The following is a 17,402-nucleotide window of genomic DNA, read 5'->3' on the forward strand; positions in this document are numbered from 1 at the left end:
CTACTTCCTAGTAAATATAGGCCCTAGACTGCGAAGTGTAATGTCGGTCACCATGGTTGTTTAACCTATTTATAGATGGGGTTGACAAATAAGTAAATAGTAGAGTGTTGGGGAGAGGGGTGGGATTAAATTATGGGGAATCAAATACAAAATGAGAGTTGACACAATTAGCTTTTGCTGATAATACCGCGTTTGTTGTAGATTCTAAAGAAAAGTTACAAAGGTTAGTGGACGAGTTTGGGAGGGTGTGTAAAGGAAGAAAATTGAAACTGTAAATAGATAAGAGTAAGATGATGAGGGTATCAAACGATTTAGATAAAGAAAAATTGGATATCACATTGGAAGGCGGGAGTATAGAAGAAGTAAATGTATACAGATATTTAGGAGTTGACTTGTCAGCTATGAAGGATGAGGTTAACCATTGAATTGATGAAGGAAAAAAGGTGAGTGAGGCTTTGAGTTATCTGTGGAGACAACGTTATCCATGAAGGTAAAGAAGGATATGTATGAAAGTATAGTAGTACCAACACACTTATATAGGGTGTGAAGCTTGGGTTGTGAATGCTGCAGCGAGGAGGTGGCTGGAGGCAGTGGAGATGTCCTGTCTAAGGCCAATGTGTGGTGTAAATATTATGCAGAGAATTCGGAGTGTGGAAATTAGGAGAAGGTGTCTAGTTAATAAAAGCATTAGTCAGAGGGCTGAAGAGGGGTTGTTGAGGTGGTTTGGTCATTTAGAGAGAATGGATCAAAGTAGAATGACATGGAAAGCGTATGTATCTGTAGGGGAAGGAAGCTGGGGTAGATGTCGTCCTAGGAAAGGATGGAGGGAGGGGGTAAAGGAGGTTTCGTAGGCGAAGGGCTTGGACTTCCAGCAAGCGTGCGTGAATTAGACAGGAGTGAATGGATACGAACGGTTTTTGGGACCTGACAAGCTGTTTGAGTGTGAGCAGGGTAATATTTAGTGAAGGGATTCAGGGAAAACGGTTCGCTAGAACTGAGTCCTGGAGGTAGGAAGTACATTGCCTGCACTTTAAAGGCTGGGTTTAGGATATTAACTGTTTGGAGTGACATCCAAACTGTCATATCCGGGCGCCTCTGCAAAGTCAGTGATTATGTGTGAATGATGGTGAAACTGTTGAACAATAATGAAAGTATTTTTCTTTTTCTTTCTTTTTGAGTCACCCGGCCTCGGTAGGAAACGGCCTACGTGTTAAGAAAAATATTTTTACCCCCTGTTAAAGCTCTAGGGCCGAAGGAAGGAGTTCAGTTGGGCTACAGTTTGTGCCTCTGACGGAATATAATAATAATAGTTGGGATTCCTACCTTTTAAGAGGCCTGGGTAGCTAAGACGGATGAGCGTCCAACTGGCAAGTTACGGAACGTAGTTCTAGTCACCCGTCCAACCTTCTATATATGTTTTATACGTTTTTACAAAAGAAGCTCAAAGAGAAAGTATGAAGGGTGTCACAAATATTTAATGAGTAACTTTCAAACATTAAGAAATAAAAATGCACAGAAAAGCTCAAAAAAAATTAATAAATATATTGAGGAAATTGAGGTATCCAATAATTGGAAAACTGATGACAGTCTTGGCCAACATATTTTATTACAATCAAACTGAAGCTTCAGAAACAACTTACACAAGTTACTGAAACAATGAAGCTTCAGAAACAACTTACACAAGTTACTGAAACAATGAAGCTTCAGAAACAACTTACACAAGTTATTGAAACAATGAAGCTTCAGAAACAACTTACACAAGTTACTGAAACAATGAAGCTTCAGAAACAACTTACACAAGTTACTAAAACAATGAAGCTTCAGAAACAACTTACACAAGTTACTGAAACAATGAAGCTTCAGAAACAACTTACACAAGTTACTGAAACAATGAAGCTTCAGAAACAACTTAAACAAGTTACTGAAACAATGAAGCTTCAGAAACAACTTACACAAGTTATTGAAACAATGAAGCTTCAGAAACAAAACAATTGAAACAATGAAGCTTCAGAAACAACTTACACAAGTTACTGAAACAATGAAGCTTCAGAAACAACTTACACAAGTTATTGAAACAATGAAGCTTCAGAAACAACTTACACAAGTTACTGAAACAATGAAGCTTCAGAAACAACTTACACAAGTTACTAAAACAATGAAGCTTGAAACAACTTACACAAGTTACTGAAACAGTGAAGCTTCAGAAACAACTTACACAAGTTATTGAAACAATGAAGCTTCAGAAACAACTTACACAAGTTACTGAAACAATGAAGCTTCAGAAACAACTTACACAAGTTACTGAAACAATGAAGCTTCAGAAACAACTTACACAAGTTACAATGAAGCTTCAGAAACAACTTACACAAGTTACTGAAACAATGAAGCTTCAGAAACAACTTACACAAGTTACTGAAACAATGAAGCTTCAGAAACAACTTACACAAGTTATTGAAACAATGAAGCTTCAGAAACAACTTACACAAGTTAGTGAAACAATGAAGCTTCAGAAACAACTTACACAAGTTACACAAGTTATTGAAACAATGAAGCTTCAGAAACAACTTACACAAGTTACTGAAACAATGAAGCTTCAGAAACAACTTACACAAGTTAGCTTCAGAAACAATGAAGCTTCAGAAACAACTTACACAAGTTACTGAAACAATGAAGCTTCAGAAACAACTTACACAAGTTATTGAAACAATGAAGCTTCAGAAACAACTTACACAAGTTACTAAAACAATGAAGCTTCAGAAACAACTTACACAAGTTATTGAAACAATGAAGCTTCAGAAACAACTTACACAAGTTACTGAAACAATGAAGCTTCAGAAACAACTTACACAAGTTACTGAAACAATGAAGCTTCAGAAACAACTTACACAAGTTACTGAAACAATGAAGCTTCAGAAACAACTTACACAAGTTACTGAAACAATGAACTTGAAACAATGAAGCTTCAGAAACAACTTACACAAGTTACTGAAACAATGAAGCTTCAGAAACAACTTACCTTACACAAGTTACTGAAACAATGAAGCTTCAGAAACAACTTACACAAGTTACTGAAACAATGAAACTTCAGAAACAAATACACAAGTTACTGAAACAATGAAGCTTCAGAAAGTTACTGAAACAATGAAGCTTCAGAAACAACTTACACAAGTTACTGAAACAATGAAGCTTCAGAAACAACTTACACAAGTTACTGAAACAATGAAGCTTCAGAAACAACTTATACAAGTTACTGAAACAATGAAGCTTCAGAAACAACTTACACAAGTTACTGAAACAATGAAGCTTCAAAAACAACTTATACAAGTTACTGAAACAATGAAGCTTCAGAAACAACTTACACAAGTTACTGAAACAATGAAGCTTCAGAAACAACTTACACAAGTTACTGAAACAATGAAGCTTCAAAAACAACTTATACAAGTTACTGAAACAATGAAGCTTCAGAAACAACTTACACAAGTTATTGAAACAATGAAGCTTCAGAAACAACTTACACAAGTTATTGAAACAATGAAGCTTCGTCAATCACTCTGTGATACCTGAAATTGTGAAGCCAGTCAGTAGAGCCTGCTTATAGCTGTCTTGTGGAAATCCATTTTGGGAATGGTCTAACAAAACCGAACAGAGATTACCTGCCCTATGAGTCTCAATCTTGTTATAATTCAATAAACTCTAAAACTTGAAGGCAGTTGGATAAGGCGTTCTGAGGCTATAACAAAAACTTTAGATGAGACGAGAAAATTGCAGCTCACAATGGGACAGATCACAGCTTTTAAGAGTTCATTTAATTCATCATATTTCAAAAGATAAATTTTAATGTTTGTCAGTTTTTTTTTTCAGTTGTATTAGGTTCAAACTTTTCCTCATTTCTCTAAGAAAAAAAAATTAGCAGTTCTTAAAAAAAAAGTCTAATATGATAAGATTTCCAATTATTGATTCCAAGTTTTCTGAAGAGTTTCAACATTGACAAGTTTGCTGACCCACAAACTGAGTGACTGCTATACTGACCATAATATACATCAGACGTTAAATAAAGAAGTGGCTCAGAAGACGAAAACTAAACTACTTTTAACTTCATAAAATGGGAATGAAAATTTCGTACCATTTTACACACCAAATAATCAAATCTGCACCAACCCACTTTAGTTTCTCTCTTCATTGTTTACTAATTATGAGGCACCATTTTTGTACGTTAGAAGTTGTACTGCTGAGCGTTTAGCAAGTTATCAGAAACATTCCAAGATATTGGGAATTGTTTCAATAACTTTGATCATCGTACATCTGTACATGGCATTTCTAGAAAGATCAAAACATTTAAAATTTAAAGACAATCCGATGAGGCGAAATAAAATGGGAAAGTTGGAAGAAAAAATAAGGCAACAAATTAAAGGCCCCCTTCGGGGATACCTAAATAAATGTTAAATGAAAATTTTTGAAATGCATTTGCATACATAATCTCACCATATGATGTTGGATTTATTTCTTTATCAAAAGTTCTGTATATACATCATCTAATCATATTTCTTTAACAAGAGTACTGTACATAACATAAGGAAGGAACACTGTAGCAGGCCTACTGACCCATGCGAAGCAGGTTCATTCCACCCCCCAATTAGCCCAATGGTCCACCTAGTCAGGTCTCTTTCACTTAAGGAAGGAGCAAGGCATTATGAGACCCAGCAGCATAAGCTAGTCAGGTTCATCTCACACCCACCCACACCCATTCATGTATTTATCTAACCTATTTTTAAAACTACACAACGTTTTAGCCTCTATAACTGTACTGGGGAGTTTGTTCCACTCATCCACAACTCTATTACCAAACCATTACTTTCCTATATCCTTCCTGAATCTGAATTTTTCCAACTTGAAACCATTGCTGCGAGTCCTGTCTTGGCTGGAAATTTTCAGCACGCTACTTACATCCTCTTTATTTATTCCTGTTTTCCATTTATACACCTCGATCATATCCCCCCTAATTCTACGCCTTTCGAGAGAGTGCATATTCAGGGCCTTCAGTCTATCCTCATAGGGAAGATTTCTGATACATGGGATCAACTTCGTCATCCTCCTCTATACGTTTTCCAGAGCATTTATATCCATTCTGTAATACGATGACCAGAACTGAGCAGCATAATCTAAATGAGGCCTAACCAAGGATATGTAGAGTTGAAGAAAAACCTGAGGACTTCTATTATTTATACTTCTAGATATGTAGCCAGGGATTCTGACCATGTTTCTTTATCAAACGAACGATATATGCGTCATTTGACCTTGAGTTTTTGGATTTATTTCTTGATCAAAAGTAAAAGACACGTTAAGTGTCAAATGTGGTGCACTTTTCTTAATAATATTGATTATATTTTCAATACTGGCATTACGTTTTCCAGCATATGAGAGAATCTCCTGAGTAGAAGAGGCAGAAAAGTGTATGTTTATAAGCTTAACACTAGTGAATGACTCATATAAATGCAACACATGGTAAGCAATACTTGTATCACTAAGAGTCACTGGCTTGGTATGCAGTAACGCAATTCTCTGTGGATTAGGGCAGAGTTTATACACCAAACAACTAAACGTTGCTTCATCTACAATGAAAGGATCAATTAAAATAAACTGAACAGAAGAAACTGGATTTTTAGGTTCCCTTAAGTGTGTCAGATGTTTTCGGTGTTTCTGGATGCATACTTTGTGTTCAAACAAAAGTAATTCACACACCTCAAGTGAGTCAATAAATATATCATCTATACTCTCACGGAACTGCTCATCCTTCATTTCATAACAAAAAGTTTTAATATACGAGTCATAATATTTTGTGTACATATGTCTCTTGGGTTTGTATTTTTGAACTATTATTTTCCACATTATTTTATAAAATGATCTCAACTTTTTAAGGCATACATGATGGTAGCTTATTGCTTTGTGACAGTCAAACCACTCCTGCTTTGTTTGCTCTGGAGGAGGGAAGCTTCTGTGAGCGCACTTGTCATTGCACAAATCTGGATCACACCTACGTTTAGCACACTGGGAGTGGCAGTGGGCAGACGGCATGTTCCACATCCTCTGATGTGACTCATAAATCCATCTAGTTTTCAGTTTTTGAAGGTGAGTGGGATATGGAATAACTGTTATTGTTGGCTCGCTCAAATGATTCATTTTTCTTCTCCTCTTCTTCATTGTCTTCTTCTTCGAGAATCTATGCAACAGTTTATGACTTGGAACCTTGGGTGGCGGGCATTTGTGAGGCTTGAGGTATATGAGATCATATTCTGGAAAAGTATCTTCTCCAGACATTTCTGTATAGCTACCTTGAAGGTCTGCAAAATTATAATTCTGCTGAATGTGTTGTTTTAATCTAAATGTTGGAAGCATTTTGACACGAATATTTAGTAAAGTAAAATTTATGAAAGCTGATAGGTTCTGAAGGTTCTGGAGACTGTCTGTAATCTGAGCTAAAGTTTGCAGATCTTCCAGGTTGTCGACCCTCACATACAGATCTTCAAGGTGTTGAGCATGACGCAACAGTGATAAACTTTCCTTGTTTAGTGGGCAACACAGAGCAGTTAGGTGGCAAGAGGCTCTTGGGTCCAACAGTACTGCCAAACACTCTTGAGCATATATTAAGAAGCGTCTCATATTCGACAACATTGAATTTTGCAAATCGAGAGAAATTCTAATTGGAAATCTGGCAAGTATACGAAGTTCATCAATAAATGTCTTATTATTACTGTAGTCATCTAAACGACAGAGATGAACGTGGACTGACTCTGGGGTAATAAACTCTAAGAGTTTTGCCACTGTTGGTAGCTCTAATGGACTAGGATTCCACTGGTAAGAGAATAATTGTGAATTTAACTCCTGAATAAATTCTTTATCTTCCTCAGTTTCATGAATAAGCTTCATCCAAAGAGAAAATTGCCTAATTTTATATTGACCACAAATAGCGACATATATCATCTGTTCTGCCCTAGATCGCGTTAATGCATCATTCATTTTGAGATATCCACATACAAATGGGATCAACAAGCTACCAGATGTCATATTTAAAAAATAGTGGCTGCAGAATTCCCTCTCAATCTCACCAGGATCATAAAACGTGTCACCAAATAAATACATGAGTAATGAGCAAAAGCAATTTACAGAAGAAAAATTTGTGGACACAAAGTGGTAATCGTCATAGACGTCATCACTTCCTTCATGGAGTTTCTCCATAACAAAATTTGTTTCACTGGTTATTTTATTGCAAGACTCATTTTCATAAGACATTTGTTGGTATGGATTTTCCCTGTGCTTTAGCATCCACTGAGCAGCGAGGGTAAGCACATCACAACCTTGGGTTATCATGCAGTTGCAAAATGCTCGGGCAGCGAGGAACTCTTGCACTGTCCGGTGAAGTGGATGATATTCTTCAGTTGTCCCAGTAGTTGTTGCCGTCACTATCACCAGGAAGAATGGTGACATGCATTCCCTGAACGGCAACCCAGAATTCTCACACAGTTCTTCTATTTGTTTAATTTGATCACTCAGAAGAACAAATATAAGCATTTTTGAATTTTCCCAGAACATTTTGCCGAGTAAATTAAGAAAATTATTTATCTTGCGCTGAAGTTGGCTTTGAGTGAATCCTAAAGCTGTCAGCTGGGGGCGTCTGGTCATCGTGTTGACGATGAGGTTGATGAGGATGTGGTAGAGTCTGGTGACTGTGGTGGCTCCGGTAACTTCTGCTGGACTCTCCAGCCATAGCACCACCAGCATCACCACGAACAAAGGTACACTAAATATTTCAAACATATCTTGTTCTTTCTCTTTCAGAAATTTAATAAATTTCTCACAAGAATCCCGGCGGATGTCTTCATCTGCTACAGACACAGAAAACAGTTTCTCAGCATAAACATTCCACATAGTTGGAGATAATCCTCTCAGCTGATACAACGTGTTACTAAGATGTACCTCATTAATTAACAGATGAAGGTCATTGGCATTGTCAGGCCGAGAAGTTATCATGATTTGAGAGTTGTGAAATTTTTTCATAATTTCCTTAACTAAATCTTTCGTTTTGTTAGTAGCTTCATCATAGCCATCCAGAAGCCAGAGAGTTGACACTTGCCTCAGTGATGTCAGAACATCTTCGCGCTTCAACTGAAGACATGTTCGCGGAAGGAGCTCTTCACACACTAGGTCCTGGATATTTTCACTTGTAACATGTCTTAATTCCACTAGCAGTACAATATCATAATTATCCATCCCACAAATAGAAGAAGAAGTTGACAGCCAGTCATGTAAACAAAATTTTGTCAGGCTCGTTTTCCCTATACCCGGTGGTCCAACCATTATTAACACATCAGGATATTTTCCTGAATTAAGAGGTATAGTGAAAATGTCACGTGTACTGACCTCCCTCTGCCCCTCTATGTATAAATTTGTAAATATGTGACCAACATCCAAGTGAGCAAATCTGTCTTCCAGCAGCCACACAAATGGGTTAAGAATGCGATGTTTCTTTGACAATTCCTTCATTTCTTTTCTACCTTCTCTTATCAATAAGTTGCAATGTTCCTTCTGTAGATTATAAAGCGCCTCTCTGTAAGGTTGCCAAAGATCTATACCTCCCGTTAATATCTCCTCTAAACTTTCTTCCATCACCCGAATATCATCTATCACAGTACATTGGCATCTACGGCCAGTTTCCTTCAACACCTCACGACAAAGGTCCTCTATGTTAGACAAACAACGTTGCAGATCATCGGGAGAAAATGCTAGGTCTTCATGAGCTAAATCATTCCTATGATTTTTCAGTCTTTTTAAATTGTTTTCCAGTGTATCCGGCGTGGACCAATTCTGATGGTTAATGCTGGGAAGGCCACACACACGCTGCAGCAACAAGAACAGCAATGTTATATCAAAAGTGTTACTAGAAGCATTATTATCCAGCTTTTGTCTCTCTTCTTTGCTGAAGTCATTTTTGTATTGTCTGTTGGAGTAATCCGGAAGCTCAAAGAGAAGCTCCTTGAAGGTTTTTCTGTTGTTAGTGAAGAGTTGCAGGACCCGAACAAAGACAGGACGCACTACTCTCATGATCGCAGCGTAGTAGCGCAACAGAAGATGGTCATCAGCACGCAGAAGAGGAGGACTAACCGGCATGAGTGCCATCACCAGGCCCTCCGACCACCTTGCACCACCCATAAACATCTGTAATATAAACACCAAAAAAATTACTGAGGAATGTTTAGTAATCATAGAATGAAACACACATTAAGAGGTCCCATTAAAAATTCAGATATTATTGATTTTAAATATCTGCTGAATCATTTACTTTTCAACAATGAAAAATTAACGTTCACTAAATATGTACAAACCTTCTTAATTTCTATTATTTAAGTAAAATCGATGTATTTCCTATACAAAGGAAACCAGTCAAATAGTGGGCTTAAGGCACCTAAAATCTAAATCCACTCCCATATAAATTTCGATCGCTGCACGATCCTAGAAAGGGATTCCTGTATCTCAAAGCCCAGCCCCCTCTACCTCAGTGCACACAAAACATAACTGCAGCGAGGCTATAAAATTCTACTGCAGTGATATATAAAATTTCTAATAAATATATGTTTGTGTGTTCACATATGTATGTGTGTGTGTTTATATTAATAAATATTTATTAAATTCACTTTATTGTTTCATAAACGTTAAAGGTTGTAGATGAAAACTAATATCTGAAAACTGCGTAAATAATTATCGTTGTGATGGTTTAATGCTGGGTCCCTAACCAGTGGCCCGAGGGCCACACATGTGGCCCTTCTAGGAAATGGATGCGGCCCTCACATGAAATTATGAGTTCACACAGCACAGTGTCAACAATTACAAAATATTTAAAGCAAAACCTTATAGCCACCTCTAACAACCATCTTTAACCTCTGGTCAGTGCTGGTTTATCCTAGTAGCACATACAGCACTTGCTACGCTGCGGTGATGTCTACACTGTTAGAAATTGTTCTTCTAGATATTTACATTTCTAGATGTCAAGAACGAAATGAACACTAAAGGTACTCATGAGCTTAACCTCTTGTGATTGTGTGGTTAGTGACAATAATCCTTGTGATTGTGTGGTTAGTGACAACAGCACTTGCCATTGTGTGGTTAGTGACAACAGCACTTGCCATTGTGTGGTTAGTGACAACAGCACTTGCCATTGTGTGGTTAGTGACTATAACAATATATTCAGTAATGAATTAAGGCTGTCTATACATCTATAAGTATAATGTTAATATTGATCATTACAAAATGCGGCCTTCATTAAAATTCGACTTTTCAAATTGCTCCTTTCATACTGTAAGGTTGGGCACTACGGGTTTAGTGCATTTCTAGGTTGTTTTTATGTTTCAGTTTTACAGCCGCTTTTTACAGTAGTCAAGAATAATAAGATACTCATTATTTTATTGTTAAAATAATAAAAATCAGAGGCTACAATCTCTCTAAAATTTTATTTTTTTCTCTAAGATACACAAACGTTGATAATTTGAAGCCGATCAGAAAAAAAAAAAACATTCACCGGTTATAGTATTGATTCCAACGATCTCAAGTTTTTAATTCAGAATAAACTGAAATTATTCTTACACAGAATAAATTGAAATTATTCTTACAAAGAATAAACTGAAATTATTCTTACAAAGAATAAATTGAAATTATTCTTACACAGAATAAACTGAAATTATTCTTACACAGAATAAATTGAAATTATTCTTACACAGAATAAATTTAAATTATTCTTACACAGAATAAATTGAAATTATTCTTACACAGAATAAATTTAAATTATTCTTACACAGAATAAATTGAAATTATTCTTACACAGAATAAATTGAAATTATTCGTACACAGAATAAATTTAAATTATTCTTACACAGAATAAATTAAAATTATTCTTACACAGAATAAATTGAAATTATTCGTACACAGAATAAATTGAAATTATTCGTACACAGAATAAATTGAAATTATTCGTACACAGAATAAATTGAAATTATTCTAACAGAGAATAAATTGAAATTATTCGTACACAGAATAAATTAAAATTATTCTTACACAGAATAAATTGAAATTATTCGTACGCAGAATAAATTGAAATTATTCGGACACAGAATAAATTGAAATTATTCTTACACAGAATAAATTGAAATTATTCTTACACAGAATAAATTGAAATTATTCTTACTCAGAATAAATTGAAATTATTCTTACACAGAATAAACTGAAATTATTCTTACACAGAATAAATTGAAATTATTCTTACACAGAATAAATTGAAATTATTCTTACACAGAATAAATTGAAATTATTCTTACACAGAATAAACTGAAATTATTCTTACACAGAATAAATTGAAATTATTCTTACACAGAATAAACTGAAATTATTCTTACAGAGAATAAATTGAAATTATTCTTACACAGAATAAACTGAAATTATTCTTACACATAATAAATTGAAATTATTCTTACACAGAATAAATTGAAATTATTCTTACACAGAATAAATTGAAATTATTCTTACACAGAATAAATTGAAATTATTCTTACACAGAATAAATTGAAATTATTCTTACACACAATAAATTGAAATTATTCTTACACAGAATAAACTGAAATTATTCTTACACAATAAATTGAAATTATTCTTACACAGAATAAACTGAAATTATTCTTACACAGAATAAATTGATAGCTTCACTTCCTTCTCATAATATTTATGAGACATTAATAATTAAAGCGGCTCAGTGTTGTCATAGTTAAGATACTTTAGAGAAAAAATACACTGTTTTAAATATTAAATTGGAAACTACGTATTCCAGCAACGATCTAAATTGTTGATAAATGGTTCTGAGAACCGACAAGTTGATAAATGGTTTTGAGAACCAACAAGTTGATAAATGGTTCTGAGAACCAACAAGTTGATAAATGGTTCTGAGAACCAACAAGTTGATAAATGGTTCAGAGAACCGACAAGTTGATAAATGGTTTTGAGAACCGACAAGCTGATAAATGGTTCTGAGAACCGACAAATCGATAAATAGTTTAGAGAGCCGACAAGTTGATATATGGTTCTGAGAACCGACAAGTTGATAAATGGTTCTGAGAACCGACAAGTTGATAAATGGTTCTGAGAACCAACAAGTTGATAAATGGTTCTGAGAACCGACAAGTTGATAAATGGTTCAGAGAACCGACAAGTTGATAAATGGTTCAGAGAACCGACAAGTTGATAAATGGTTCTGAGAACCAACAAGTTGATAAATGGTTCTGAGAACCAACAAGTTGATAAATGGTTTTGAGAACCGACAAGCTGATAAATGGTTCTGAGAACCGACAAATCGATAAATAGTTTAGAGAGCCGACAAGTTGATATATGGTTCTGAGAACCGACAAGTTGATAAATGGTTCTGAGAACCGACAAGTTGATAAATGGTTCTGAGAACCAACAAGTTGATAAATGGTTCTGAGAACCAACAAGTTGATAAATGGTTCTGAGAACCAACAAGTTGATAAATGGTTCTGAGAACCAACAAGTTGATAAATGGTTCAGAGAACCGACAAGTTGATAAATGGTTCTGAGAACCGACAAGTTGATAAATTGTTCTGAGAACCGACAAGTTGATAAATGGTTCTGAGAACCGACAAGTTGATAAATGGTTCTGAGAACCAACAAGTTGATAAATGGTTCTGAGAACCAACAAGTTGATAAATGGTTCAGAGAACCGACAAGTTGATAAATGGTTCAGAGAACCAACAAGTTGATAAATGGTTCAGAGAACCAACAAGTTGATAAATGGTTCAGAGAACCAACAAGTTGATAAATGGTTCAGAGAACAGACAAGTTGATAAATGGTTCAGAGAACCAACAAGTTGATAAATGGTTCAGAGAACCAACAAGTTGATAAATGGTTCAGAGAACCGACAAGTTGATAAATGGTTCAGAGAACCAACAAGTTGATAAATGGTTCAGAGAACCGACAAGTTGATAAATGGTTCAGAACCGACAAGTTGATAAATGGTTCAGAACCGACAAGTTGATAAATGGTTCAGAGAACCGGCAAGTTGATAAATGGTTCAGAGAACCGGCAAGTTGATAAATGGTTCAGAGAACCGGCAAGTTGATAAATGGTTCAGAGAACCGGCAAGTTGATAAATGGTTCAGAGAACCGGCAAGTTGATAAATGGTTCAGAACCGACAAGTTGATAAATGGTTCAGAGAACCGGCAAGTTGATAAATGGTTCAGAGAACCGACAAGTTGATAAATGGTTCAGAGAACCGACAAGTTGATAAATGGTTCAGAGAACCGACAAGTTGATAAATTGTTCAGAGAACCGACAAGTTGATAAATGGTTCAGAGAACCGACAAATCGATAAATAGTTCAGAGAACCGACAAGTTGATAAATGGTTCAGAGAACCGACAAGTTGATAAATGGTTCAGAGAACCGACAAGTTGATAAATTAGACACATGTTGGTTGGTTAGTAAAGTTTGGCAGGAAACAGAACAAGTGTTTCCTGATGCAGGTCTTGGTCATATGATGTGCCCAGTTGGAGCTTTTAGTCATCTGACCGAGGCCTTCCGCTGGCTTACCGGTCCATCTCTTTAAAAATTATGGTCATACTTATAACCATTTCCGTTCCATGTGCAACACTTGGGTACCTTTATTGAGGAAATGTTGCGCCACACAGTGGCTTCATCAGTCCATACAAAGAAGAATAGTGGAGATCGACTCCAGGCTGAGGGACTGATTACCTCAAACTCCTTCTGATCTTCACCATTCTTCTCTGTATAGGACTGATGAAGCCACTGTGTGGTGAAACATTTCCTCAATAAAGATACCCAAGAGTTGCACATGTGTCTAATTCATCAATCTGAATTATATTTTAAGTAATATACACCATTACTGAGCCTAATGACAAGATACTTCAAAATTATTGCATATAAATAAAGTCCAAGAATGGACAAAAATAACATTGATTATATTGAGGCTGGACAGACAAGTAGTTACATTAACCTTCCTCTAGTTACAGCTGTAATGAAAATCTGAAAACGATCCTCGGTCTCAGATTACGAAAACATGACTCAAGAAATCGTAATGACACGGCAGTGAAGGGACTTGAGCTAGAGTTCGTCACGGCCACGCTAGCTGGAGATTCGTCTGTAAAAACTTGCATTTGTGGTCACAGTGGTGCCTGTGCTAACTTTCCTATGGTGTAGAAATATACCTAGTTGGATGAATCTTATTGTGGCTAGCTGGTCTAGTGGCTAACGCGACGGGCTGGAGTTTTGAGACTCTATGACCGCGGGTTCAATCCCGGCCGGGGGTATGGTTTGATTACGAAAACAGTTTATATAGTAAGTTGGAAAAAAAACATGGACACTAAAAATTGTGCCGGATCTGGAATTCAGTAAATTGAATCTTAAAAAATGTAATTAAAATGTGACTTTAGAAACTTTCTAAGTTTCCACTTTTTATTTATATACTACTTTGCGGAAGCTAAGCGATGTTTCCCCATACCCCCCCCAAGCACTTATCGCAGGTTTAGTCTGGTGGTAAAGTAGTGTGGACTCTGATACAGGTTAGCAGGTTCGAGTCCTGCTGTGGACGTAGAGACAGTGTTTGTAAATAATTTCGCCTGTCCAGTGTGGGTAGATTGGTAAAGCACTGCGTACCTTGTTCTAAGGTTCGTAGGTTCGAGTCTCCTTCAGCAAGAGATCAGTGTTTGTGTATATATATCGCCTGCTCTCGCGAATTCCTTGCATTGTTAATATCTCTAGTAAGGCTGATGCATGCATGGGATGAGATGAAAAACTATAAGCCTTCTCCCTGAAAGCTGGCTGCCTTGGATCAAACGTGTAGCGCAAGCTACACGCCAAGGTATTGTCCAGTGTGGGTAGATTGGTAAAGCACTGCATACCTTGTTCTAAGGTTCGTAGGTTCGAGTCTCCTTCAGCCAGAGATCAGTGTTTGTATATATATAATATATATATATATATATATATATATATATATATATATATATATATATATATATATATATATATATATATATATATATATATATATATATATATATATATATATGTCGTGCCGAGTATGTATAACTTGCGATCTTGGCTTAAATAGCAACGCCCATCTTGCCATATAGGACAAGCGAAAATTTGTGTATGCAATATGGAAAATCATTCTGAACCTAACGAAAATATTATATTTCATTGTGTTTATCATTAAATTATTGTAAACTTACATAAAATGTATTTAGTTGGGTTAGGCTAAAATAAATTGTTCTTGTTATAATAAGGTTAGGTAAGTTTTCAAAGATTCTTTTGGTGCAAAATTATAAATTTTTTCATCAGTATTTTTGAAAAAAAAATATATCTTTAAACGTATAATAGAAAATTTTAGAAAAGACTTAATTTTAAATGAGTTCTTGCTAATTGACCAGTTTTACATATTCGGCACGATATATGTATATAGCTATATATATATATATATATATATATATATATATATATATATATATATATATATATATATATATATATATATATAGGGAGGTACCACCTCTATAGCTGGACTGGGGAGCCTCATCCTCAGAGAAGACAATAAACGGACATCAGGGAAAACTCAAGGTTCTCCCCGGAGGTGTCTGAATATTTTCTTCTCCTACCACCCCCTATATTTTTAAGCTACATGTGAACTTTATTAATAAACAGAATACATTAATAGAAAATACAAACATGAATACATTGGTACAATATATCAAAGGTTATGAATCTCCTCCAGCTCCTCCGAAGCTGGACGCGAGCCCAGTATGCAGCAAGCATTTCCCCTCTGGATGGCCATGCTGAGGAACTGGAACATGAAAGTGGCTGCCTTTGGGTCCCTGGTGGTGTCGATGAGTCTGGAATCCAGTTCTTTAAGGAAACGTGTTGCATTTTTCCCCCATGATCCCAAGGTCTCTGATCCCACTGGGACATATTGATATTGTTGGCTTATGTCCCTGTACTTGCTGATCTTGCACTCCTCCCTGTGGTCAGCAGCTCCTATCTGTCGCCCGACATATATATATATATATATATATATATATATATATATATATATATATATATATATATATATATATATATATATATATATATATATATATATAATCTGCCGTTTCCCAACAAAACAGGGTGATCTGAATAAATAAGAAACACTTTCATTATCATTCACTCCATCACTGTCTTGGCAGAGGTGAAGCGACAATACAGTTAAAAAACTGCAACATATCATCACCCCTCCTTCAGAGTGCAGACACTGTACTCCACCCCTCCAGGACTCAAGTCCAGCTAATCGGTTCCTCTCACTCCCTTCATGTATTTGCCACCTTGTTAATGATATAGTCACTTTGTTCCTTATGTATTTGTCATCTAGTTCCTCATGTATCTGTCACCTTGTTCCTCATACTTTTGCCACCTTGTTTCTCATACATTTGTCACCTTGTTTCTCAGAGATTTGTCACCTTGTTTCTCAGAGATTTGTCACCTTGTTTCTAATGCATTTATTACGTCTTTCATCATGTATTGGTTACCTCGGCCGTGTATTTGTTGCATAGGTCTGTATATATCTGCTAACATCACTTACTGTGAGAACGTTATATGATAAATATCTCATGCACACAACTGGTTAAGTTCGCAGACTTAACACTTATCTCTTAGTAAATTAGTTTAGTCACAAAAACAGTAAATTGCATTATTGCCTAGCGTACCTTTTTATGTAGTTGACGTAAAGCTTACGCCATAAGTAGATTATGTCAACGACTATATAAACAATTTAGTTGGGCCATCGGGAGGCGGTGGGTTACTGTGCTTGTAACGGAGGAACTAAACACCCACGATGCTTCTCGACTCAGCTTCGCCACTGCCAACGGCGACACAATCTCCTTAGGAAGGTCTAGTTATCCTATCATAACTCCATACATATATTATGCAGGTTGAACTTGCTAAATGAGATGGTTCAACATGTGCTGTACATAAACTATGGAAGTTCGAGTATGTATACGAAATCTGTGACAAACTGAATACTGATGGCAATAAATGGCACCCTTGCATGAGCACGGCGTCATCCTCCCGTGGAGCTTCAGAAGCCATTGTCTGTTGCAATGTTTTTTTTTATATAATAGTTTCGTTCAATAGCTAATTCGATGTTCTATCTTTTAAATCGAATATATTCATTTTTTATTTTGAATCAGAAATAATAAAAGATATGATAAAACACGAAACAGGAACGCATCACTGTTTAACCTTGAGGAAGAGAACAGGCTTTATGATAACAGTTATCTTTATCAGAAACAAACATAATGATGACT

The 17,402-nt window shown here is 35.9% G+C and overlaps 1 protein-coding gene across 1 annotated transcript; it reads right to left on the reverse strand.

Annotated features, from left to right (window-relative positions):
- Positions 1–3,147: 3,147 nt before the first annotated feature.
- LOC128694355 (uncharacterized) lies at positions 3,148–16,946 on the reverse strand. The gene is made up of 2 exons (XM_053784469.2): positions 16,803–16,946; positions 3,148–9,210 (listed from the first exon to the last, which is right to left on the reverse strand). The coding sequence occupies exon 2, from the start codon at positions 9,208–9,210 to the stop codon at positions 5,266–5,268; it is 3,945 nt and encodes a 1,314-aa protein (XP_053640444.2). The 5' UTR covers positions 16,803–16,946; the 3' UTR covers positions 3,148–5,265.
- Between the last annotated feature and the right edge of the window lie 456 nt (positions 16,947–17,402).

Source organism: Cherax quadricarinatus, chromosome 43 (assembly GCF_038502225.1).
Source record: "Cherax quadricarinatus isolate ZL_2023a chromosome 43, ASM3850222v1, whole genome shotgun sequence".
Lineage (NCBI taxonomy): Eukaryota > Metazoa > Arthropoda > Malacostraca > Decapoda > Parastacidae > Cherax > Cherax quadricarinatus.